The 25,407-nt window shown below is 34.1% G+C and overlaps 1 protein-coding gene across 8 annotated transcripts in view; it reads right to left on the bottom strand.

Annotated features, from left to right (window-relative positions):
* The window catches only part of STXBP5L (syntaxin binding protein 5L), a 507,233-nt gene that overhangs the window by 264,426 nt on the left and 217,400 nt on the right, over positions 1–25,407 (bottom strand). For 7 of the 8 annotated variants that reach the window (XM_003825169.4, XM_008950467.3, XM_003825168.4 and 4 more), the window contains exon 8: positions 1,399–1,482. In XM_003825169.4, coding sequence (XP_003825217.1) covers positions 1,399–1,482 — 84 coding nt within the window. Of the gene's footprint in view, positions 1–1,398; positions 1,483–5,899; positions 5,997–25,407 lie in introns of all 8 variants that reach the window. The other variant, XM_055110336.1, reaches the window with a different exon arrangement.

Here is a 25,407-nt window from a genome sequence, read left to right as displayed (position 1 = left end):
TAGCTGCTAGTGTTGAGAGAGGGAAGAGAAGGAGCACTATCCATCCCCATCTTTATGATTTGTATAACAAAAGGAAAATCCTAGCTTAGCTCCCTAAGACCTTCTTTTCTTATGATTCAAGATGCTGAAGAATTTGATTATAAAGAACATAACTGCATGATATTACTTATCAGATTATTTTTCACCAATTGTGAAAAAATTACCCAGCTGCCATTTTATTTTATTTCTAAACATTTTTTTACCACTATGAGAATGACTGATAACGAATTGTGCAGCTTATGAAATAGGTGAAGGCTTATATCTTTAAGCACCGAAACTTAAAAAATTAACTGTTATGAGGGGGATGGGAGAGAACATGTAAAGTATTCTAGGGTGACTACAGGTTCATCTGGAGACTTTTTTTTATCCCTCCAATGATAAAATGAGGAAGTGTTCTAAAATAAATGTGTGTGTGTGTTTCATTTTCTAATTATTTCAGTGCTGCTTTAAATTATTTGGCACTTTTCCTATATAAGATTAGGTTTTACTGGACATAAATTTTTGACATATATTTTCCTCCTATCTCTTCCTACTCCCACCATTTTCAAATTGAATTAATAGCACAGATGATCACCTTTGTTTCCACAGATACAAAAGGTAATTTCCCTTTTAATCTGTTGCCCCCAGTTTTACCATCTTCTTATTAGCCTCTTCTGAATGGAAAAATAATTAATGGCCCGGAATTAATATTTGAACAACTGAAGTGTCAACTGGGAGATTATTCCTTGATGAATAGGAGTTTGTTGCTTCCCCTAAATACAAACTTAATCAAGTCTCAATTACATACAATAAAACTTACTTCAAGGTCTTGTCGTTTAATAAGTGTCACTTATTAATATCTGGTCACTTAATAAGTATTACTATTTACAAAATTTTTCTTTATTCTAAGAAGGCAAGTATTAGAAGACAAGACCTTTCAAACTGACTTGAACTTCTTGCCACTGAAAAGGAATTTTCTAAGGAAGGTGTGAATAGTGTCTTTAGAGACCTTAAGGACAATGAGGCACAACGTAGCATGGAGCCTACAGAAAGGAAAAGCAGTTGAGACAAAGTTGGGGATATAGTACAGGTGACAGGCACCCAAGTATATAAGATTGACAAGGCAGGATCTATTAACAAATGCAAAGTATATAAGATGCCACAAGAGGGCCCCGAAATAGGCAGTCAAGGCAGAATTTCCTCTTAAAAGAAAATTCTAGAGATGGAACTTACACAAATACTAAAAGACAGTGTGAAGCACTGGGTCAGAATCAGGCAACTTTCCAAGGCTAAACATACTGGTAAAGTGCAAAGCTTAAAAGTAGTAAACAGGCATAACGTCACAATACTCTTTCAAACATGTCGGTAGAAATCACTTACCTCATCATAATAAACTCTCAGTTCTGCTCTTTTAGATTTCAAGTCCCAGAATACTACAGTACCATTTTCATAACCTATTAGCAGCTGGAAAACATTAGAACAATCATTTTCTTAATTCTAACATTAATTTTAACTTGCTTCAAATAAAGTTTAATGTTAATAAAGTAAAATCATACCACATAACACAACCTTATTTAGAATAAATTTTTCTAGAACTTGAATATAGGTTTTCTACATTTAAAAAATGGCAAACTCTGCTTCAATATGAACACTTACCAATAAATCACCTAATTTCAAAGAGGAAATAAGGAAGAATATAAATATATATGACATGATATAAAATAAGTATGAAAATTGGAAGAAAAGAAAAATGGGATAGAAAACGAAGATGAAATAAAACATGAAATGGGATAAGATTAATGAACTATGTATATGCCATTCAGTCCTATGCACTTGAGAAATGTGGCTTCAAATTTGGCTTCAAATTTCTTCTACCAAATCCTATTTTCTCTTTGACCGAATTCAATATTTTAAACTGATGTTTTATGAACCCTCTGAAGATTATAAAGTTATTCTAGAGATTCACGTCATTAAAAAGATTAATATTTATTTTTAAATCAATAAATAAGATGATTAATAAAATATTATTTCTTTAAAATAGAAGAATTTTAGAACATATCATGATTATAATATGATCATCTTTAAGACTCAGTCATTAAGCTAAACAATGCTAGCCATACTGATAACTTTTGCTGTTAAATGATTCTCAATTATTATTTGTATCCTTCCTATTTTTTTGTTACCAATGACAGAAAATTTAACCTATCATTGGTTAGGGAAAAAAAATAAGAGGAAGGATAAAAATAGCCAATGTTAAAATAATGATATATTTCTGATAGATTTGCCTTAAGATGATTTTCTTCAAATACATTAGTAGCATTCCTCTGATGAAAATTCTTATACACTGGATAAAGATGTATCAATAACTTCAAAAAACCATTGGTAAGAACAGAAAATATAGTGGTGGTGATAACCTAAGCCTGCAGAGCATCCTGAGACCTTATCACTTATCTCGACATCTTACAATGAGACACAAAAAATAACAAAAGTAAACCAGCTAGTAGTTTTCGCAGTAAAAACACAAAAGGTTTCAAATATCAGTTCATTAAAGCAATATACATTTATTTTTGAAGTTATAACAAAAATGCTTGGTTATTAAACCACACACAATAAATGTTAAAAATGACAAAAAATTGAGCTTTTTACATGTTAACTTGAAGTAAATGGCATATATGACTTGCTAAGTGAAAATGTCAAAACTAAATACATATTTGAGTAGTATTTCTTAAAATAAAATTGATATGACTGTACTAAGTGTACTAAGATATGTTTTAACTTCAAATTGATTTTTTTTACATACAAGAGAAAATGATGAACGATGAAACCAATTTCTTTTCTTTTTTTTTTTTTTTTGAGACAGAGGACAGAGTCTTACTCTGCCACCCAGGGTGGAGTGCAGTGGCACAATCTCTGCTCACTGCAACCTCCGCCTCCTGGGTTCAAGAGATTCTGTGCCTCAGCCTCCTGAATAGCTGGGATTACAGGCATCTGCCACCACACCTGGCTAATTTTTGTATTTTTAGTAGAGATGGGGTTTCACCACGTTGGCCAGGCTGGTTTCGAACTCCTGACCTCAAGTGATCTGCCCCTCTTGGCCTCCCAAAGTGCTAGGATTACAGGCATGAGCCACCATGCCCAGCCAATAAAACCAACTTTATTGAGTGTATGAGACTCTTGGCAAGGAGATATTGGCAAGGAGATTCATTAGCCTAAAAAGTTTAGAAAATATAACTTAAGCAATAAAATGAATAATATAATCTTTCTAAATTTGAGCCCCAAGATTTAATAAAATAATATCCTAAAACACTATTATATTTTATTAAAGTAAATATCTGAAAGATAAAAGTTGCTTTGCTTATAAAACATTGCTAGCAATAGCCCCAGTAAATCACAAAATATAACATACTGAACCTCAAAAACACCATAAACTGTTGAGATAAGTATACAAGATTATGATTTAGAAAACATGATATTAGAATCAGTTAGAGAATTAGAAAAGAGAAAAGAATCCCCCTGACATCCAGGAGACATTAGACAAGGCCACTCTGTGACCATGAGGAACCAAGACAAAAATAAGAGCACTCTGCAATATTTGACCACACCAAAACAGGAACAATGCCCAAACCACAAATTATATATACATATTTTTTAAACAGAAAATGTCTCTCACAATAGAAGCAAGTACCATAAAGGCAAAGAAGTAGGGTTACTTCTTCACCATGATATCATTAGAAACTACACTAGTGTCTGAAAAAAATAGGTATTTGGTGAATAACAAATTAATTGTTAAATACCAAAAAATCAAAATTGTAGATATTATATTCTAACCACAGTAAAATAAAATTAGAAGTCATGACAAAAATATTTTGAAAACTAAAAAATATATCTGTAGGTAATTAATAAGCAAAGAAGAAATCATAATGAAATATATAAAACAGAACTGAACAAAAATGCCTCACAAGACACAGATGAATCTTAAGAGGAAATTTTATGGTTTTGTAAATATGTACATAGAGAAGAAAAACTGAAAATGTTTTAATGATATAAGCATTTGACTTTGAAAAGTAAAGAAAAAAGTAAATCTCAGAAAGCAGAATTAAAAATAATGAGCCACCTTATTCAAGAGCAAAGGATACCACCTTTTATTTATTTGAGTATATGTTTATATCTTTTAGGAAAAGTTTGAAAGTTTTCCACATATTGGTTTTCTTGCTAATTTTATACCTAGTTATTTTAACTTTCTTATTGCTATTTTATATGGGTTCTTCTCTTCATTACCTTTTCTAATAGGGTATTAATTCTATAGTTAGATTTTAGTATACACCTTTCTAAATTATTTTGTTTGTATTCATTTTAAGGTTGATTCTCTTTGCCATTCCAGATATATTATCATATAATCTAAAATAGAGACTACTTTATTTTTTTCTAATTTTTATGTCTGTAATTGTTTGTATTTATCTAACTGCTTTGCTAAAAATCATCCTAGAGTATTAAAAATAGTAGAGAGGCTAAGCATCCTTGCCTTCTTCCTGACTTTGGTGGCTATGCCTCTAGTGTTTCCCCATTAAATAAGATCCTGAATTCTGGGGAGGGAGGGAGAGGGCATAGAAAGAGAGAGAGAGAGAGATTTAAAGAAGTATAAATTGATTTATATGTTATACATTTCTTTTATTAGGAATAGGTGTTTAATTTTAAAATAAATATTTTTGTTGAAATATATATAATGTACACAGATTATAGATGTATATTTAATGAATTATGATGAAGTAAACATACCCATGAAACTACAATCCACGTTAAAAAACACAATAGAAAGACAAGTAATACAAGAAAAACAATACAAGCCATTCACAGAAGCCTATTTCATACTCTTACCTAGTTAATATTCCCACTCTCCTCTCTAAAAATAACCACTATACTGACTTCTAACACTATAGGCTACTGTTACCTGTTTCGAATTAGACAGGTAGAATTATACAATACATATTGCTCTCTTTCTTGCTTCTATTTCTATTATATTTGTAGCATTAGTTAATTTAATTTCATTATTAAAATAGCATTTCATTGTTTGGCTATGGCACTACCACAAATTAATTTATTCATTTTACAGTTGATGTAATAATACTGCCATGAACAACCTTGTACATATCTTTTGGTAAATACATATATGCATTTCTGTTAAATGTATATTGATCCATAGGATATTAGTATGTTTAACTTTAATAGATACTGCCAAGCAGTTTTCCAAAGTGGTTATACCAACCACTTCATGTTTTCATTTTCACAAAATGTATATGAGTTCCAATTCCTTCTCATCTAATGACCAATATTGTGAATAGCTGTACAATGTTAAATTAAAGGAATAAATCATAGCCATCTTTGTCTCATTTATCATTTCAGGAGGAAAAATATTAATTCATCATTAAGGAGGATGTTTTCATAGCTTTGGGAAAATTAACAAAGTTCATATTAATGAAATTCCTTTCTTTCCCTAGTGTACCAAGAGATTTTTATAATGAAGAGAGGGTAAATTTTATTAAATGCTGCTTATTAGCTATTTTTATTGCCATATATTTTTCTCCTTATTTCTGTGAATTGCATTGACTGATTCTGAAAAGTTAAACCAACTGTACTACTAGGGGGAGCATAAATTGGTTGTGATTTTTTGTGCCTTCTCTTTCATTCTTGATCAGACTTGCCAGAGATGCATCAATTTTGTTAGTATTTTCAAATAACTGCTTTTGTTAATGTACTAAATTTTTGTTTTCTATTCTTTTAATTTCTGCTCTCATCTTTTGAATTAGGGTTCTCCAAAAAATTAGAACCAAGAGATGTTTTTCTATGTATAGAAAAAGATATTTATTATGAGGAATTGGCTCACGTGATTATGAAGGCTGACAAGTCCCAAGATCTGCAGGGTGAGCTGGCAAGCAGGAGATCCAGGAGAGCTGATGGTGTGCCAGTCTGAGTCTGAAGACCTGAGAACCAGGAGAACCAATGGTATAGTTCCAGTCTGAAGGTCAGCAGGCTCAAGAACCAGGAAGAGCCGATGTTTCAGTTAGAGTCCAAAGGCAGGAAAAAGCTGATGTCTCAGTTCAAAAGCAGTCAGGCAGGAAGAATTCTCTCTTACTTGAAAAAGGGTTAGCCTTTTTGTTCTATTCAGGCCTTCAGCTGATTGATGAGACCCACTCGCATTAGGAATGGCAACCTGCTTCACTCAGTCTACAGATTTAAATATTCATCTCAACCAAAACATCCTCACCTAAACCTTTAGAATGATGTTTGACCAATATTTGGTTACCTCAAGGCCCAGTCAAGTTGACACATAAAATTAACCATTATATCTTTATTGTTATCTTTCTACTACTTTCTTTGGGTTTAATTCACTGTTTATCTAGCTTACTGGGTTGGATACTAAGATCACAGATTTTCAGCTTTTCTTCACTTTTTAATAAATGCAATATAAACTATAAATTTTCCTGGAGGCACAGCTTTAGCTACATTGCACAAGTTTTTGATATGTCACATTGTTATTGCAATTTTGTTTAAAATATATTCTAATTTTTATACTGATTTCTTCTATGACATAGAAGCTATTCAGAAGTGTAGTACTTAATGACTAAACAATTAGGGGATTTTTCATTTATCTTTTTCTTATTGATAATCTTGCTAAATTCTCTTGTGGTTAGAGAATATATTGTGTATTATTTTAATCCTCTGAAATTTATTGGCATGTTTTTTGGTTCAGCAAATATACAACTTTGGCAAATACTCTATAAGCACTTGAAAATAATGTGTGGTCTGCTAGTACTATATACATAATGTATTATATGTGTCAACTTGGTTAAGTTGTTAATCATGTGGTTTTAATTTTCTTTATCCACACTAATTATTTCTTTGTTTGCTTGTTTTCTCAGTGACTGGAAGAGGTTTGTTAAAATCTCCAACTGCAATTGTAGATTTGAGTATTTTTCATTTTAGTTCTGTCCAATTTTAAAAATATTTTTAGTTCTATCAAATTATACATACACACACATCATGATTCCATGCAAAATGAAAACACAATTCAGATAAGCACATGTTTTAGTTAACGTGGTACCATGCAAAGTAAGCACTACCTGTATACTATAAATCTATGTCATCATTAGGCATATACAAATTTAGGATTATTACATCTTCTGCTGAATTAACCAATTTCTATTATAAAATATTATCCTTAAAAAAGTTTTTGCCTTAAAGTCTGTATCCTCTGATATTAGTATAGTTACACAAGTTTTCTTTGGTTATGGTTTACATACTGTATCCTTTTGCAGTTTTGCATTAAACTTTTCTACATCTGTAAGTTTAAAATGTATCTCTTGTAACAGCATATTGTTGTTTTAGCAGTTTGCAAATTATTGTCTGGTAATTAGCCTATTTAGTCAGTTTACATTTAATATAATTGCTGACATATTTTAGAACAAAGCTACCTACTTATCTTGTATTTGTCCCATTTGTTAATGTGTCCTCCCTTTTTCTGGGAAGGGAGTTGGTTAGTAGTTTTTTCTTATCCTAATTTTCCACTCTATTAACTTATCCATTATACATACATTTATTATATTTTACCCACCAGAATAAAAATTTTTCACAACTTATCAAATTATAATGTAAACTAGTACTTGTGCTACTTTCTGGAAATTATAAGGACTGTATTAGTCAGGGTTCTCCAGAGAAAGAGAATCAATAGGATATATATCTGTATAGCTATATAAGAAGGAATTTATTATGCAAATTGGTTCATGTAATTATGCAGGATTAGAAGTTCCACAATATGCTCTCTATAAGCTGACTAAGTAGGAAAACTGGGATTGTAATTTAGTCTGTGTTTGAAGGCCTGAGAACCAGAGAAGTGGGAGAGGCCTGGTGTAAGAAGAGTCTGAAGTCCTGAGAACCTTGAGCTGATATTCAAAAGCAGGAAAGGATAGATGTCCCAGTTCCAGTAGAGAGAGCAAATTCACCTTTCGTCTTTTTTGTTCTATCCTAAGCTCAATAAACTGGATAATGTCTACTCACATTTGTGAGGGCAGATATTCTTCACTCAGTCTACTAATTCAAATGGTCATTTATTCTGGAAACACTTTCACAGACATACTAAAAATAATGTTTTACCAACTCTCTGAGTATTCCTTAATCCAGTCAGTTTGATGTGTAAAATTAACCATCATAAAGACATTGGCAATTAAATTTAGTGAACGTCATCCCAACTTGTATCATAATTCTCAATATATTACACTGCAAGAAGTCATTATTATTTTTATAAAATATTTCCTTAGTTTAACACGTTTGTGGTTCTTTATTCTTTTCTTCATCTCTGTTCTTATATAATAGATCATTTTCATTTTCTTAAACAAGTCTTTTAGGTTTTTCCTTAGTAAGATTTGATGTTGATGAATTGTTGCAAATTTTGTTTGCTGAAAATAATTTGATGACATGTTTTAAATTATATTTTTGTAGAGTATAGAATTCTCCCAGTGGAAGGACTGATCTGATTATCAAAACTGGAAATACAATGGGTGCTAAATTTTATTCAAAGACTTTTTCAGCATCAATAAAGATAATCATTTGTTCTTAGACCTATTAGCGATATAAATTATATTGATGGATTTTGTAATAGTATCTATCCTTGCATCCCTGGAGTAAAACACCACTAGTCATAATGAATTATTTTTTAATGTGCTGGTGGGATTCTGTCTCCTAATATTTTATTTAAGATTTTTCCATTAATATTTTATTTTATTGTAGTAAGAACACTGAACATGAGATCTACCCTATTAACAAATTTATAAATATATAGTACATTACTGTTGACTCTAGATACAATGTTGCACAGCAGATTTCTAAAGTTTATACATCAATCAAGCTTGCCTGACTGAAACTTTAAGTTCATTGATTAGTATCTCTGCATTTCAACCTCCCCCAGCCCATCAGCCACCATTACACTCTTTGATTCTATATATATGACTATTTTAGATACCTGATATAAGTTGAATAGTGAAGAATCTGTCTTTCTATGACTGGTCATTTCACTTCACATAATATCCTCCAGGTTTATCCATGTTGTCACATACTGTAAAATTTCCTTATTTATTAAGGCTGAAAAGTATTCCATTGTAGAAATACCACGTGTATTATAGGTACACGAAGGGATACTCTTCCGCCCTAATAAGGGCTGGGTAACCACATGTTGTTTATTCATCTGCCAGTGGCCATTTAGGCCATTTCCACATATTGGCTATTGCCAAAAGTATTGTGATTTATTTCTCTTTGAGATCTTGATTTCAATTCTCTTGTATAAATATCCAGAAATGGAACTGCTGTATTATATAGGTAGTTCTATTTTTAATTTTTTGAGGAACCTCCACACTGCTTTCCATAGTGGTTGAACCATTTTGCAGTCCCACCATACAAGTGTTCCAATATCTTCACATTCTTGTCAAAAGGTGTCTTTTGGTTTAAAATACATACACATAATAATGATCCTAGTATCTATTCTTGGTTTTGATTTGCGTTTCTCTAATGATTAGTAACATTAAGCACTTTTCCATATACCTGATCTTAGGCATTCTTTGTGTGTGTGGTTACCTTAGGACTTATATAAAATCTAATGCTCTGTTTTAAGCTGATAACACCTTAAGTTCAATAGTATACCAAAACTCTACACTTAAAACTTCTCTTGCCCTGACACATGCTTTATAGTATAGACATTGGAGAAATGTCTATTTAAGACTTAAGCCCATTTTAAAATCGGGTTACTAGATTTTTTTTTTTTTCACTATTGAGTTGTATGAGTTTCTTATGTATTTTGCAGATTAACGCTTTACAGATACATGGCTTGCAAAAATTTTCTCCTATTCTCTACATTGTGTTTTCACGCTGCTGATTGTTTCTTTTGCTATGCAGAAGCTTTTTAGTTTGACCTTGTCCTACATGTTTATTTTTGTTTTCATTGTAGTTACTTTCAGTGTCAAGTTTATAGAGCCATGACATTGTCAAAACCAGCGTCATGAAGCTTTTCTTCTACGTTTTTTCTACATATTTCAGAGTTTAAGGTCCTATGTTTATTTCAGAGTTTAAGGTCTCATGTTTAAGGCTTTAATCCATTTTGAATTGATGTTTTTAGTAAGATGTATGAAAAAGGTCTAATTACATTCTTATACATGTGGATATCCAGTTTTCTCAATACCACTTGTTTAAAATATTATCCTTTCTACACTGTGTATTCTTGGCACCCTTGTCAAAGATCAGTTGACCACATATGTATGGATTATTTCTGGGCTCTCTGTTCTGTTCCATTGGTCTATATGTCTGTTTTTATGCAATTGTCATACACATTAATTATTGTAGCCTTGTAATTTAGCTTAAAATCAGACAGTGTTATTATTATGTGTTGAATCATCCTTGCACTTCAGAGATAGATCCCACTTGATCATGATGCATGATTATTTTAACGTGCTCTTGGATTCAGTTTGCCAGTATTTTGTTGAGGATTTTTGCATCTATTTCATCATAAATATTCACCTACAGTTTTATTTTCTTGTGATATATTTGTCTAGTTTTGGTGTCAGGGTAATGCTGATGACAATGTTTTCCCCTCTTCAAGTTTTTTTTTTTTTTTTAATTTAAGGACTGATGTTAATTCTTCAAATTTTTGGTAGAATTCACTAGTGAAGCCATCCTGAGCTTTTCCTCGTTAAAAGGTTTTTCATTACTAATTCAATCTCTATACTAGTTCTTAGACGTTCTGTTTCTTCATGGTTTGTCTTGGCAGGTTTTATGTTTCTAAGAATTTACTCAATCCTTCTAGATTATACAGTTTGTTGGTATATAACTGTTCTTATTAGTCTCTTATGATCCTTATTTCTGTGGCATCAGTTGTAAATCACTCCTTTCATTTCTGATTTTATTTATTTGAATTTTAAATCTTTTTTACTTAGTGTAGCTGAGTTTGTCAATTTTGTTGATCTTTTCAAATAATAACTCTCAGTTTTGTTGATTTTTTTATCCATTTCATTTATTTCTCCTCTAATGTTTATTTCCTTCCTTCCACTACATTTGTGCTTAGTTTGCTCTTCTCTAGTTCCTTGAGGTAAAGTTGTAAGTTTGCAGGTCTTTCTTATTTTTTAATGTAAGCATTTATTGCTAGAACTTCCCTCTTAGTATTGCTTTTGCTGCATCCCATAATTTTTGGTAGAGTGTGTTTTCATTTTGGTCTCAAGATATTTTCTAATTTCTTTTTTGATTTCTTATTGAGGCAATGGTTGTTTAGGGATGTATTGTTTAATTTCTATATATTTATACATTTTGGAGTTTTCTTCCACTATTGATTTCTAGTTTTATTACATTGTGGTCAGAAAGGATACTTGGTATCATTTCAATCTTCTTAAATGTATTAAGGTTTGTTTCATGGCCTAACATGTTATCTATTTTGGAGAATATTCCATGTGTGCTTGAGAAAAATGTATATCTTGCTGCTGTTGGGTGGAAAGTTCTGTATATATGTTAAGTCCATTTGGTCTATAGTGTTATTGAAGCCCGCTGATTCCTTTTAATATATCTGGATAATCTGTCTATTATTGAAAGCAGAGTACTGAAGTCTCTTACTATGATTGCATTGCTATCTATTTCTCCCTTCAGTTCTGACAATATTTGCCTTATATATTTAGGTGCTCTGATATCAGATGTGTATATATTTATAATCATTATTTTCTTCTTGGTGGATAGACCTTTTTATTGTCCTTCTTTGTCTCATGATAATTTTTGACTTAAAGTCTATGGTGTCTGCAATAATAATAGCCATCCCTCCTCACTTTTGTTTACTATTTGCATAAATTATCATTTGCATGAAACATCTTTTTCAGTCTTTATATATCCTTAAATGGAAAGGGAGTTTACTGTAGACAGCATATGGTTGGGTCTTGTTTTTTATTTTTTATTTTTCTAAATCAATTCAGGTACTTTGTATCTTTCGATTGGGGAGATCAATTTATTAACATTTAAAATAATTATTGACAGGGAATGATTTGCCATTTTCTTAGTTGTTTTCTGTTTGTCTTATAACCCTTTTGTCTGTCCTTTCCTCTCTTGCTGTCTTCCTTTATGTTTTTTATTGATATGCTTTGATTTCTTTTTATTTTGTGTAACTTCTTAGGCATTCTTTGTGTGTGTGGTTACCTTAGGACTTACATAAAATCTAATGTTCTATTTTAAGCAATAACACCTTAAGTTCAATAGTATACCAAAACTCTACACTTAAACTTCTCTTCCCCTGACACATACTTTATAGTATTGTTGTCACAATTTTCATCTACTTATATGGTGTATCTTCTAACATAATTTTCAGTTAGAGTTATTTTTACTAATTGTATCCTTTGAATTACTTTACTGCAATTACTTTTGCACTGTCCTAATAGAATTAAGTGATGTACCCATCATCATCTCACGCTACAGTATTCTGAATTTGTTTGTATATTTACCCTTATCAATAAGTTTTACACATTTTTTTTTTTGAGACAGAGTTTCACTCTTGTTGACCAAGCTGGAGTGCAATGGCACAATCTCAGCTCACCGCAACTTCTGCCTCCCGAGTTCAAGTGATTCTCCTGCCTCAGCCTCCCAAATAGCTGGGATTACAGGCATGTGCCACCACCCCCAGCTAATTTTGTATTTTTAGTAGACACAGGGTTTCTCCGTGTTGGTCAGGCTAGTCTCAAACTCCCAATCTCAGGTGATCTGCCTGGCTTGGCCTCACAAGTGCTGGGATTACAGGTGTAAGCCACCATATCTGGCCTAAGTTTCACACTTCCTTCTGCTATTGCATTGCTGTTTAACATACTTTTCTTTCAATTTCGGTATTTTTTCAGTCTTTAAAAAGTTTATTTCTTTTATATTGACAGATAACATTGTATGTTTTTATCACATATAACACAGTATTTTGAAATATATATACATTGTGGAATGGTTAAACTTATTATAGTTAACAAAAGCATTCCCTCACATAGTTATCATTTTGTGATAAGATCACATAACATCTACACTCTATATTTTTCAACAGTGCAATATATCATTACCTATAATCACCTTGTAATACATTAGATATCTTACAATTTATTCCTGCTACATAACTGTAATTATGTTATTCTTTGACCAACATGTCCTCATCCATTCCTCCTCATTAACCACCTCAGCTGCCGGTAAGTAACTTTCCTCTCTCTACTTCAATGTAATCAATTTTTTAAAATTCCACATATGAGTGAGATGATATGGAATTTGTCTTTCTGTTTCTGGCTTATTTCCCTTAACGTAGGGTCCTCCAGGTTCATCCATGTTGTCCCGAATGAGAAGATTTCATCATTTTATATGGCTGAATAGTATTCCATTGTGAATATATACCATATTTTCTTTATCTATTTATCCAATGATGGATAATTACATTGATTCCATATCTTGGCCATTGTGAATAATGTTGTGATGAACATGGGAATGCAGATATCTCTTGGATATATTGACTGCAATTCATTTAGTTATATACCAAGTAGTGGTATTGCTGGATCACATATGGTATTTCTATTTTTAATTTGAGGAATCTCCATACTATTTTCTACAATGGTTATACCAACTTACATTACCTTCTCTCCATATGTTCACCAGTACTTATTATCTTTTGTCTTTTTGATAATGGCAATTCTAAATGAGGTGAGGTGATAGCTCACTGTGGTTTTGATTTGCATTTCCCTGATGATGAGCGATGTTGAGCATTTCACTATATACTCGTTGGCCATTTATAATATGTCTTCTTTTGAAAAATGTCTCTTGTCATTCATAGTTTGAGGAATCACACCTAATTATTTAATCTATTTTAATTTTTTAATATAGTGAGAAATGAGTGTTTCATGTCATTCTTCCACATGTGCATATACATGTCTATTTTGTCCATTTTTCAACTGGGTTGTTTGGTTTTTTATGGTGAGTTGTCTGAGTCCCTTATACTCTTGAATGTATAGTTGACAAATATTTTCTCTCATTCTGTAGGTTGTCTTTTTTTCTCCAAGTCTTTTATTGTCACTTTCAGCATAAGTGATGGTTTGTCCAACATACTTTGAAGTCTGCTTATAGTAATAACTATTCTGCTACTAAGTACGGTTTCCTTTGCATTGTCCTCCCTCTTCAAGTTTCATACATTTGAGAATTAATCCTGACTGGTTGCAATAGAATATGTACCATTTTCTTTTGAGCCTAAATGATGGTGATGAAGTTAATGTTCTCATTGCCTTTGAATTACCATTTTGATTCAGAACTCAGAATAAAAATAGAATTTATATCCTCCAGGTAAGTAGATATTTATTATATCTGTTCTTATAGTGTGATTGTTAAGAGCATTGACTCTGAGCCACATTGCCTAGGTTTGAACACTAATTCTGATACTTACAAGCAACACGATCTTGGGTAAGTTAATTCATATTCCGCCTTAATTGTTTCATGTGTAATGGTACTCCTCTCATAGGGTTTTTAAAAATTTGACATGTGTCATTCTTTTTCTTTTTAGTTGACATATAGTAATTGTACATGTTTATAAGAGAGAGTGCTTTTTTACATTTGAACAATGTGTAATGACCAAATCACGATAATTAGCATATCCATCACCTTAAATATTCATCATTTATTTGTGTTATGAACATTCAAAATCTTCTCCTTCAGCTTTTATAAATATACACTAAATAATTGTTAATCATATTCAACCTATAGTGCTACAGAATGCTAAAACTCATTCTTTCCATATAGATGTAATTTTGTGTCCATTAACCAACTTCTCCCTTTCTTTTCCTTGCCTTCTACTCTTCCTAGTTTCTAATAATGACAATGCTACTTTAATTCTGTGAGCAGAATTTCTGTTTAGCCCTCCAATATGAGTAAGAACATATTTATTTTTCTATAACTAACATTTCACTTGTAGATTGTCTTTTCACTCTGTGGTTTCCTTTGCTATGCAAACATTTTTGTGTGTGATATAATCTCATTTGTCTATTTTAACTTTTGTTGCCTGTGCTCTTGAGTTCTTATTCAAAAAACTCCTTGCCCATACCCATGTCATGAAGCATTTCCCCTATGTTTTCTTCCAGTAGGTTCATAGTTTGAGGATTTACACTTAATTATTTAATCTATTTTAATTTTTTAATATAGTGAGAAAAGAGTGTCTCATGTCATTCTTCCACATATGCATATACAGTTTTCCCAATATTATTTATTAAGGAGACTTTCCTTTCTTTATTGCATGCTTTTGGCACATTTGTCAAAAATCAATTGGCTGTAAATGTGTGGATTTTTATGTTGGGCTCTCTAATATGTTCCATCAGCCTATGTATCTGTTTTTATGCCAGCACCATGCTGTTTTGGTTACTATAGCATTGTGATATACTTTGAAGTCAGGTAATGTGATGCCTTCGGCTTTGTTCTTTTTGGTCAAGACTGCTTTGGTTATTTAGAGTCTCTTATGGTTCCATACAAACTTTGTGATGTTTTTTCTATTTCTGTGAAGAATGGTATTGGTATTTTGATAGAAACTGTATTGAATCTATAGATCACACTGAGTGGTAAAAATATTTTAACTATATTAATTCTCCTAATCCTTGAATATGGGATAGCTTTCCATTTATGTGTCTTCTTCAATTCTCTTATCAATGTTTTATAATTTCCAATGTAGAGACCTCCTTTCACCTCCTTAAATTTATTTCCAGTTTTTTTAATGGATATGGTAAATAGAATTATTTATTTCTTTCACAAATAATTTACTATTAGCATATACATATACTACTGACTTTTGCATGTTGATTTTATAACCTGCAACTTAACTCACTTATAAATTCTAAAAGCCTTTTAGTGGAGTATTTAGGGATTTCTATGTATAAAATCATGTCATCAGCAAAAAGGGACAATTTAACTTCCTCCTATCAAATTTGGATGCCTTATATTTCTTTCACTTGCCTAGTTGCTCTGGTCAGGACTTCCAGTATTATGTTGTATAGGACTGCCAAGAGTGGACATCCTTACCTTGTTCCGGATGTCAGAAAAAAAGTTTTTAACTTTTTCCCATTCAGTATGAGGTTAGCTGTGGGTCTTGTCAATTGTGGCCCTTATTGGGTTGAGGTACAATCCTTCTATCTAATTTACTGAAAATTTATATCATAAAGGAATGTTGACTTTTGTCATATGCCTTTTCTCCATGTATTAAAATGACCATATGGTTTTTGTCCTTCATTCTGTTAATATGATGTATTATGTTTGTTGATTTGAATATGTTGAACCATCTTTGTATTCCTGCAATAAATCTCACTTGGTCATAATGAATGATCTTTTTAACGTGCTGTTGAATTTGGTTGAGTATTTTGTTAAACGTTTTGCATCTATGTTCATCAGGAATATTTGCCTGTAGTTTTCTTTTTTATTATGTCCTTACCTGGTTTTGGTATCCAGGTATTTATCTATTTCTTCTAGGCTTTCCAATCTGTTGGCATAAAATTGTTCATAAGAGTCTGCCAATCCTTTGAATTTCTGTGGTATCAGATGTAACTTTCTTTCATCTCTGATTTTATTTATTTGGTCTTCATTCTTTTTTCTTAGTGTAGCTAAAAGTTTGCCAATTTTGTTTATATTTTTAAAAAACCAACACTTTTTAAATTCTTTTCAACTTTTATTTTAGGTTTAAGGGGTACGTGTGCAGGTTTCGTACATGGGGAAATTGCATGTTATCAGGGTTTGGTGTACAAATAGTTTTGTCACCCAGGTAATTAGCATAATACTTGATAGGTAGTTTTTCAATCCTCACCCTCCTCCCACCCTCCACCCTAAAATAGGCACCAGTGTCTACTGTTCCCTTCTTTGTGTCTGTGTGTACACAATGTTTAGCTCCCATTTATAAGGAGCACATGGAGTATTTGGTTTTCTGTTCCTGTGTTAATTTGGTTAGGATAATGGCCTCCAGCTCCTTCCATGTGCTGAAAAGGCCATGACCTCATTTTTAAAAATAGCTATGTAGTATTCCATGGTGTATATGTAGCACATTTTCTTCATCCAGTCCACCATTGATGGGCACTTAGGTTGATTCCATGTCTCTGCTATTGTGAATAGTACTGCAATGAACATACACACGCATGTGTCTTCATGGTAGAACAATTTATAATTTCTTTGGCTATATACCCAGCAATGACACTCTTGGATCAAATGGTAGCTCTTCTTTCAGTTCTTTGGAAAACCTCTAGATTGCTTTCCACAATGGCTTAACTAATTTACATTCCCACCAGCAGTGTACAAGTGTTACCTATTCTCTCCAACCTTGCTGGCATCTGTTATTTTTAAAAAATTGTAGTAATAGCCATTCTCACTGGTGTGAGATGGTATCTTATTGTAGTTTTGATTTGGATCTCCCTAATGATTAGTGATATTAAGCACGGCAACTAAGGTTTATTCTGGTCTCAAGGCTGCTGAAGTAGGCAAGAAGTGATGTGGGTTGAGTTCTGAGTCTGCTTTGCTGGGGCCCATGGGTTCCTAACTGACACCAGGGCAGGTCTAGAGGCTCTGCCTGTGCATATCAGCCTAGAGTCAGGAGCTGTGGTGGGGAGGGATCTGCCAGATATTGAGTTTTACTGTGGTGGGCACTATACTGGGTTCTACAGCAAACCTCTATGCTTATACTTTCCTTTCCTTCGCCAAGTGAATGATTTTTCTCTCTGTGCTGTGCTGCCTGGTGTTGGAAAAAAGGAGACATGAGTTATCTTCTGGTTGATGAACTTATACCCAAAGTCCACTGCTACTAAGATGAGAATGGCACCAGGGCATGCCTAAGGCCTGCAGCAGCTATAACCTGCCTGCCACTGAGGTTTCTTCAGGGCCTAAGGGCACTGTAGTTGGTCAGCGGTCATGCAGGCCAGAACTCAAGTTCATTCCACCATGGCCATGGGTTCCTGTCTGGCACCTGGACATGCTAAGGCCTTCAGTAGCTATAGCCCGCCTGCCACTGAGGATTACTGGGGGCTTGAGGCCACTGTAGTTAACCAGTGGTAATGCAGACTGGTACTTCAGCCCATTGGATGGTGTTGTGGATTTTCATGACACCAAGGTGGTCTAGAGCAGGGGTTCCCCAAACCCTGGCCACAGTACCAGTCTGTGGCCTGTTAGGAACCAGACCACACAGCAGGAGGTGAATGGCAGGTAAGCAAGTGAAGAGTCATCTGTATTTACAGCTGATCCCCGTCACTCGCATTACCACCAGAGCTCCACCTCCTGTCAGATCAGCTGCAGCATTAGATTCTCATTGGATTGTGAACCCTATTGTAAAGTACACATGCAAGGGATCTAGGTTGCATGCTCCTTGTGAGAATCTAATTCCAGATGATCTGTCACTAATCTAATTCCTGATGATCCATCACCCCCAGATGGGACCATATAGTTGCAGCAAAACAAGCTTAGCACTCCCAATGATTCTACATTATGGTGACTTGTATAGGGTGACTATCACTGAAGAGTCTTACTTCACCATTGCTATGGTTTGAATGTCTCCTCACAGGCAACCTACAGAATGGGAGAAAATTTTTGCAATCTACTCATCTGACAAAGGGCTAATATCCAGAATCTACAATGAACTCAAACAAATTTACAAGAAAAGAAAACAAACAACATAGTCAAAAAGTGGGCAAAGGATATGAACAGACACTTCTCAAAAGAAGACATTTATGAAGCCAACAGACTCATGAAAAAATGCTCATCATCACTGGCCATCAGAGAAATGCAAATCAAAACCACAATGAGATACCATCTCATACCAGTTAGAATGGCGATCATTAAAAAGTCAGGAAACAACAGGTGCTGGAGAAGATGTGGAGAAATAGGAACACTTTTACACTGTTGGTGGGACTGTAAACTAGTTCAACCATTGTGGAAGACAGTGTGGCGATTCCTCAAGGATCTAGAACTAGAAATACCATTTGACCCAGCCATCCCATTACTGGGTATATACCCAAAGGATTATAAATCATGCTGCTATAAAGGCACATGCACATGTATGTTTATTGTGGTACTATTCACAATAGCAAAGACTTGGAACCAACCCAAATGCCCATCAATGATAGACTGGATTAAGAAAATGTGGCACATATACACTATGGAATACTATGCAGTCATAAAAAAGGATGAGTTCATGTCCTTTGTACGGACATGGATGAAGCTGGAAACCATCATTCTCAGCAAACTATCACAAGAACAAAAAACCAAACACCACATGTTCTCACTCATAGGCGGGAATTGAACAATGAGAACACTTGGACACAGGAAGGGGAACATCACACACCAAGGCCTGTTATGGGGTGGGGGAAGGGGGGAGGGAAAGCATTAGGAGATATACCTAATGTAAATGACGAGTTAATGGGTGCAGCACACCAATATGGCACATGTATACATATGTAACAAACTTACACATTGCACACATGTACCCTAGAACTTAAAGTATAATTTAAAAAAAAGAAATTTAATCTCCAATGTAGCAGTATTGACAAGTGGGGCCTTTAAGAGGTAACTCAATCATGAAAGCTCTGTCCTAATGAATGAATTAATGGGTTAATGAATTAATGAAGCATCATAGGAGGAGAACTAGTGGCTGTATAAGAGAAGAAAGACCTGAGCTAGAATATTAGCACACTCTGCTCCCTCACCATGTGATACCCTGCACCACCTCGGGACACCACAGAGTCCCTACCAGTAAGAAGGTTCTCACCAAATGCCTTCCCTAGACCTCAGACTCCCCAGCCTTCATAAATGTAATAAATAAATTCCTTTTCTTTATGAATTTCTCAGTTTTAAGCATTCTATTACAATCAACAGAAAAATGGACTAAGAGAGCTGATATGGTTTGGCTCTGTGTCCCCACCCAAATCTCATCTCAAATTGTAATCACCATGTGTCAAGGTTGGGAACTGGTGGCAGGTGACTGGATCATGTAATCCCTTGCTGTTCTCTTGATAATGAGGGAGTTCTCATGAGATCTGATGGTTTTAAAGTGGGGCATTTCCCCTTTGCTTGCTCTCTCACCTGTCACCATGTAAGACATGCCTTGCTTCCTCTTTGCCTTGCGCCATAATTGTAAGTTTCTTAAGGCCTCCCCAGCCATGCAGAACTGTGAGTCAATTAAATCTCTTTTGTTTATAAATTACCCAGTCTCAGATAGTATCTTTCTAGAAGTGTGAGAATGGACTAATACAACAGCTATCTTGCTTCCCTTTTGCTTCAACTTAAAGAACTCTTTAGCATTTCTTGCGAGTCAAATCTAGTGGTGGTAAACTTCCTGAGCTTTTGTTTGTCTGGGAAAGGTTTTATCTCTCTTACATTTTTGAAGGACAGTTTCGTTGAATATACTATTCTTGATGGACAGTATTTTTTTTCTTTTAGGATGTGAATATATTGTACCACTCCTTTCTGTCCTGCAATTTTTCTGCTAAAAACTGTGGATTATCTTATAAAGATTCCTTTGTATGTGACAATCCACTTTTTCTTGCTGCTTTAAAAATCCTTTCTTTGTCCTTGACTTCTGACAGTCTGATAATAACATATCTGAACATAGATTTCTTTGGGTTCATTTTATTTGGTGTTCTTTGGGCTTCCTGGGTTTGGATATCTACATTCCCCAGATTTGAGAGGCTTTCAATCGTTACATCTTTTTTCTTTTTCATAAAATCAGGGTCTTGTCATGTTGTCCAGGCTGGTCTCAAACTCTTGGGCTCAAGCTATCCTCTCACATCAGCCTCTCAAACTGCAGGGAATACAGGCATAAGCCACCATACCTAGCTCTCATCATTTGTTTAAATAAGCCTTCTGGTCCTTGATATGTTTCTTCTCATTATGGATCTTCTATAATACACAGTGGCCCACTTTAATTGTACCCCATAAGTCCCATAAGCCTTCTTCCCTGTTCTTCATTCTGTTTTCCTTTTGCTTTTCCGTCTGAATTATTTCTAGTTACCTGTCTTTGGGTTCACTGATCCTTTCTTCTACTTTATGTAGCCTGCTATTGACCCCTCTAGTGATTTTTTTTTTCAGTTCTATTATTGTGTTCTTCAGATCCATGCCTTCTGTTTAGTACTTTTAAATATTTTCTCTTTCCTGAAAATTCTAGTTTTGTTCATGAATTGCATTATTGACCTCAGTGAGTCTCTTTTTGAGAGTTATTTTAATTCTCTATCAAGTAAGTCATATAAATCTATTTCATTAGGGTTGGTTTCCATTATCTTATTCTTTGTTTAAATATTTTTGCCTGATTCTTCATTTTCCTTGACTCACTATGTTGCTTTCTGCACTTTAGGCAAAGCAGGCATCTCTCTCAGTCTTCCTGAAATGTTCTCATAGAGAAGTCCCCCACCAATTGGCCTAGACAGAGATTCTGAGGACTTCTATCTACTCTTTCCTTTCCCATGGAGATACAGGCATCTGTGGTCTTTATCTTCTCACTCTGTGCTGACCCCAGTGGGGTAGCTATGGCATCTACCAGCTCAAGCCACCACCTTGGTTCTCCCCAGGTAGCTAGATGTTCCAGACCCATCAGAGCTTCAGGACTGGTGAGATGTGTGCTAGTTCTTTTGGCACCCCCAAAGAAGCTGGGGCACTGGATGCACAGATCCACTCTTTTCAACCTAAGGGGTAAGCTGAGAGCTGGGATTTTTCATCTGTCCTCTGTGCTAAGCAGCAGGGCAGGGAGGGTCAGAAGTGTTTATCAGCGCAATTTGCTGCCCCCATTCTTGTCTAGGCAGCTAGGCTGTTTCAGAGCTGTCAGTGCTCCAAGACTGGCAAGACAGAAGCCAATTCTCTGGGGAGCCCCTTTGGAAAAATTGAGGTGCTAAACACATGAACAAAGTTCTTACCTCCCTTAGGTGAAGCTGCAACCTAGGAAATCTCTCCTTGACCATATGGCACTGCACCAGGAGCAAGGTTTCTGGTAAGAAGGCATCCTGAATTTCCTTACTGGTGTTAATGAATCTGGTTTCATGTTCTCCCGGGGTTCAGAAACTTTTCAATTACTTTGTCATTTCTCACAAAGGGAATTTATATGTGAATTGTAGCTGAATCTGTGTGTTTGTAAGAATGAAAGCCCAGGCTTCCTATTCTGCCACTTTGCTGATATCACTCCTCTTCCATTGGTATTAATACATCCAATAAAACCAGTTTTCTTTTTATGCAACTTTTATTAGGTTTAGTTATCACTCTTACAATTGCTTCATAAAAACAATTTGAATTTTTTTCTTTTTTGAAACTATACTCAGAACAGGGGTTGGTAAAGTTTTTCTGTAATAGGCCAAACAGTAAATATTTTAGGCTTTCCAGACTACACAATCTCCAATAAAACTTTATTTAAAATAATAACAGGTAGGCCATATTTGTCCCACTGGCCATAGCTTGGCAATCTTTTTTTAAGAACAGTCTATGTAGCATTGGTATTATCTAATATTTGAAAAATTCATAAAATTCCATTATAAAGTCATCTGTGTCTTGTACTTTTGGGTGGGAGTAGTAATTTAATAACTTTCTCATTTTCTTAAACTTTCTGTCTCCATTGGTATCACTGTTAATAATTTCCCTATGGGATTACCCATTTTATGTAGGCTTTTATATCTACCTGCTTAGAGCTGTGTAAAATGATTTAACTCAAAAGTTTAAAAATGTCCTTAGTTTTAGTATGATTTCCTCTTGTTTCGTGTATTATTCTGTGTAAGTTTGTTTTCTCCCTGTTTTTCTTGATTAGGTTGGATGTTGGTTTGCATATTTTGTTTATGTTCTATTCAAAGAACTAGCATGTTGATTAGTTTATAACATAGCTTACAATCAGAACTAACTGAAGTTCTGCTCTTATCTCTTTATGTCTGTTTCCTTTTGCTTTATTTTCTTAATCTTTTTTCTAGCTTTCTGTGTTTCATATTAGATTTATGTATTTTAATTTATAATTCTATTTATATATGATTTAAAGACTACAAATTGTTTTTGATAATTATTTTCATTATATTCCATAGATTCTGATATATATATCACTATTTTGATGTTTATATGTTCACCTATTTTGATTTGTATTTTCTACTTGATCTAATAGTTGTTTAATGAAGAGTTTTAACATTTTCAAGTGGAAGAAAATTTTTCTGAATTTTAAATTATTGTGTCATTATTCATATGAAATGCATAATACAGTATACTGCTATTGGCTCTACCCATTGTGATGATTTTCTTTACCAGGGTCATTCAGGGTTAGCCCTTAGTAGAGATGTAATTGAGCAACAGTCTGTAACCAGCTAATGGCAACCAATCCTCTGACTTGTCTATGAAGCAGGCATAACTTCTTTCCTCCTCTGTCAATTGGTTTTAGGTATTTCCTTCCAATCCCATAAGATTATATATGTAGGTCGAGAGGGAGGCATTTTTGCAACAGATGAAATTCTGGGCTTGGTGTACATCTAATTCACTAATAGCTTTTGAAAAGTCAAGGCTAACATCCTAAATATACCATGTCTCCCACCCAATTTTATGACTCAGTGAATATAATATGTAACTCATGATGGACAGCACAGGTAACACAGTCATTTGGCATTCCATGGTTCAGTCTCTACAAGGGCCCAGGAGCATGTCAGGAGTTGCTTTGAAAATGGATAGTAACTGCTATGACTCCTCTAGAGGGCTTTCCAATAGAACATTTTATCTACCAGGTGCATTAAGTTCTATCAGATCTATAAAATCATACATCCCAAGTAGTACAGTAGCTTGCAAAGCATCTTTGACTTAGGAGACAAACACTACCAGCTTTTTCTCTAGGCTTTCACTCAAAACTGGCAGACTTTTGGGTGATATAAAAATTAGTTGGTTCAGTAATTTCAAGGACATTATAAACTATGATTCAAATCCAAGAGCCCCATCAAGTGATGTGACACTTTCTTAGGGGAAGTAAAATTGCTTATGCTTTAATTTAGAGGAGATGCTCTGTATGCCCCAGACCCTAAGACCCTCAAAATCTTCATATCTGGTACAGGCCCCTGGATCTTTGTGGTATTTTCTTCCCACCCTCTGAAACATGAATCTTATGAGTTATAAAGGTACTCGCCAGGTCTGCTCACCAGATCCAGTTAGCATTACATAGGCAAAAAAGTGAATTGGTATACTTTCCAAAGAATGTCCAGACAATCAAGATTACTGAGAATTATATTATGACTGAGAGCATGAAAAATAACATAGTCCTGGAGAAAGATTTTGAATTTACACTGCAGTCCTTTCTTTCATTCCCCTCTGTTGATGAATATGGGGTCCATCCCACATCCATGTGAAAAAAAGATTTCACTAAATATATAACTGTATCTTAGGTACCATAGGTTGTGTTGATCTATACACATAAAAGCTAGGCAGCTGTGATTGGGACTGTCACCTGGTTATTTTTATAGCGATGTACTATTACCAACCTCAATCTATTTTTTTTTTTTTGCAAAACCTACACAATGGAACTCAACAATATGTATTGGTGACCACTACCATTACGTCATTCAAGTCTAATTGTGCTAATAATCTCTGCAGTTCCTTCAGAGATGCTGTATTGCTTCTGATTACAATATTGGCAGAGGAAGACAGTTTCAGGAGACTCCATTTTCCTTTCCCACTATGTGCCTCTAATTACAGGGTAAGCAAACCAATATGAGTATTATTCCAGCTACTAAGCATATCTGTCAAATTATACATTTGGAGAAAATAACTGGGTATGTCTGCATACCCACTAGATCTACTGTGAGATTAGACTTGGGCCAAAACTCCGTCTATCAACTGGGTATTTATTCCATATGTCTCGCCTCTAACTGGAGGACCATAATTGCTTTTTTTAAAATTTCCCAGTACTAATGTCTGCTCTGACCCTATATCTAACAGTCCTGAAAACTAAACAGTTACTCCTGCAAACAATCACAGATGTTTCTACAATTACTATATGTACTTATTAGAGCATTTCAGGATTCTTTTTCAGTGACAACTAGCTCCTTTTTTAATCAATAGATTCTGAATCTGCAAACTGACTTATATTTGAAAACCTGATGAGATATTGTGATTTTCCATTTTGATGGTGACTGTCAAAAATTAAACTACTCTTAATTTTTTTCTGATCATACAAGGCAAACAACATCCCAGTCAGCTTCCCACCTTATTTTGCTCCTTTAAACGTCATGGTATATTAGCCATTACCATAGATTCCTGCATTGCCACTCCAGCCTTGCTGCTTATTATGGTAATTAAGCCCATATTGCCAGATGGTTAAATTTTGTGACCTGGCCTCTACAATCCATGAATATTATGGAACCT

This window comes from Pan paniscus, chromosome 2 (assembly GCF_029289425.2).
Source record: "Pan paniscus chromosome 2, NHGRI_mPanPan1-v2.0_pri, whole genome shotgun sequence".
NCBI lineage: Eukaryota > Metazoa > Chordata > Mammalia > Primates > Hominidae > Pan > Pan paniscus.
This window is presented reverse-complemented; position numbering and strand designations above follow the sequence as displayed.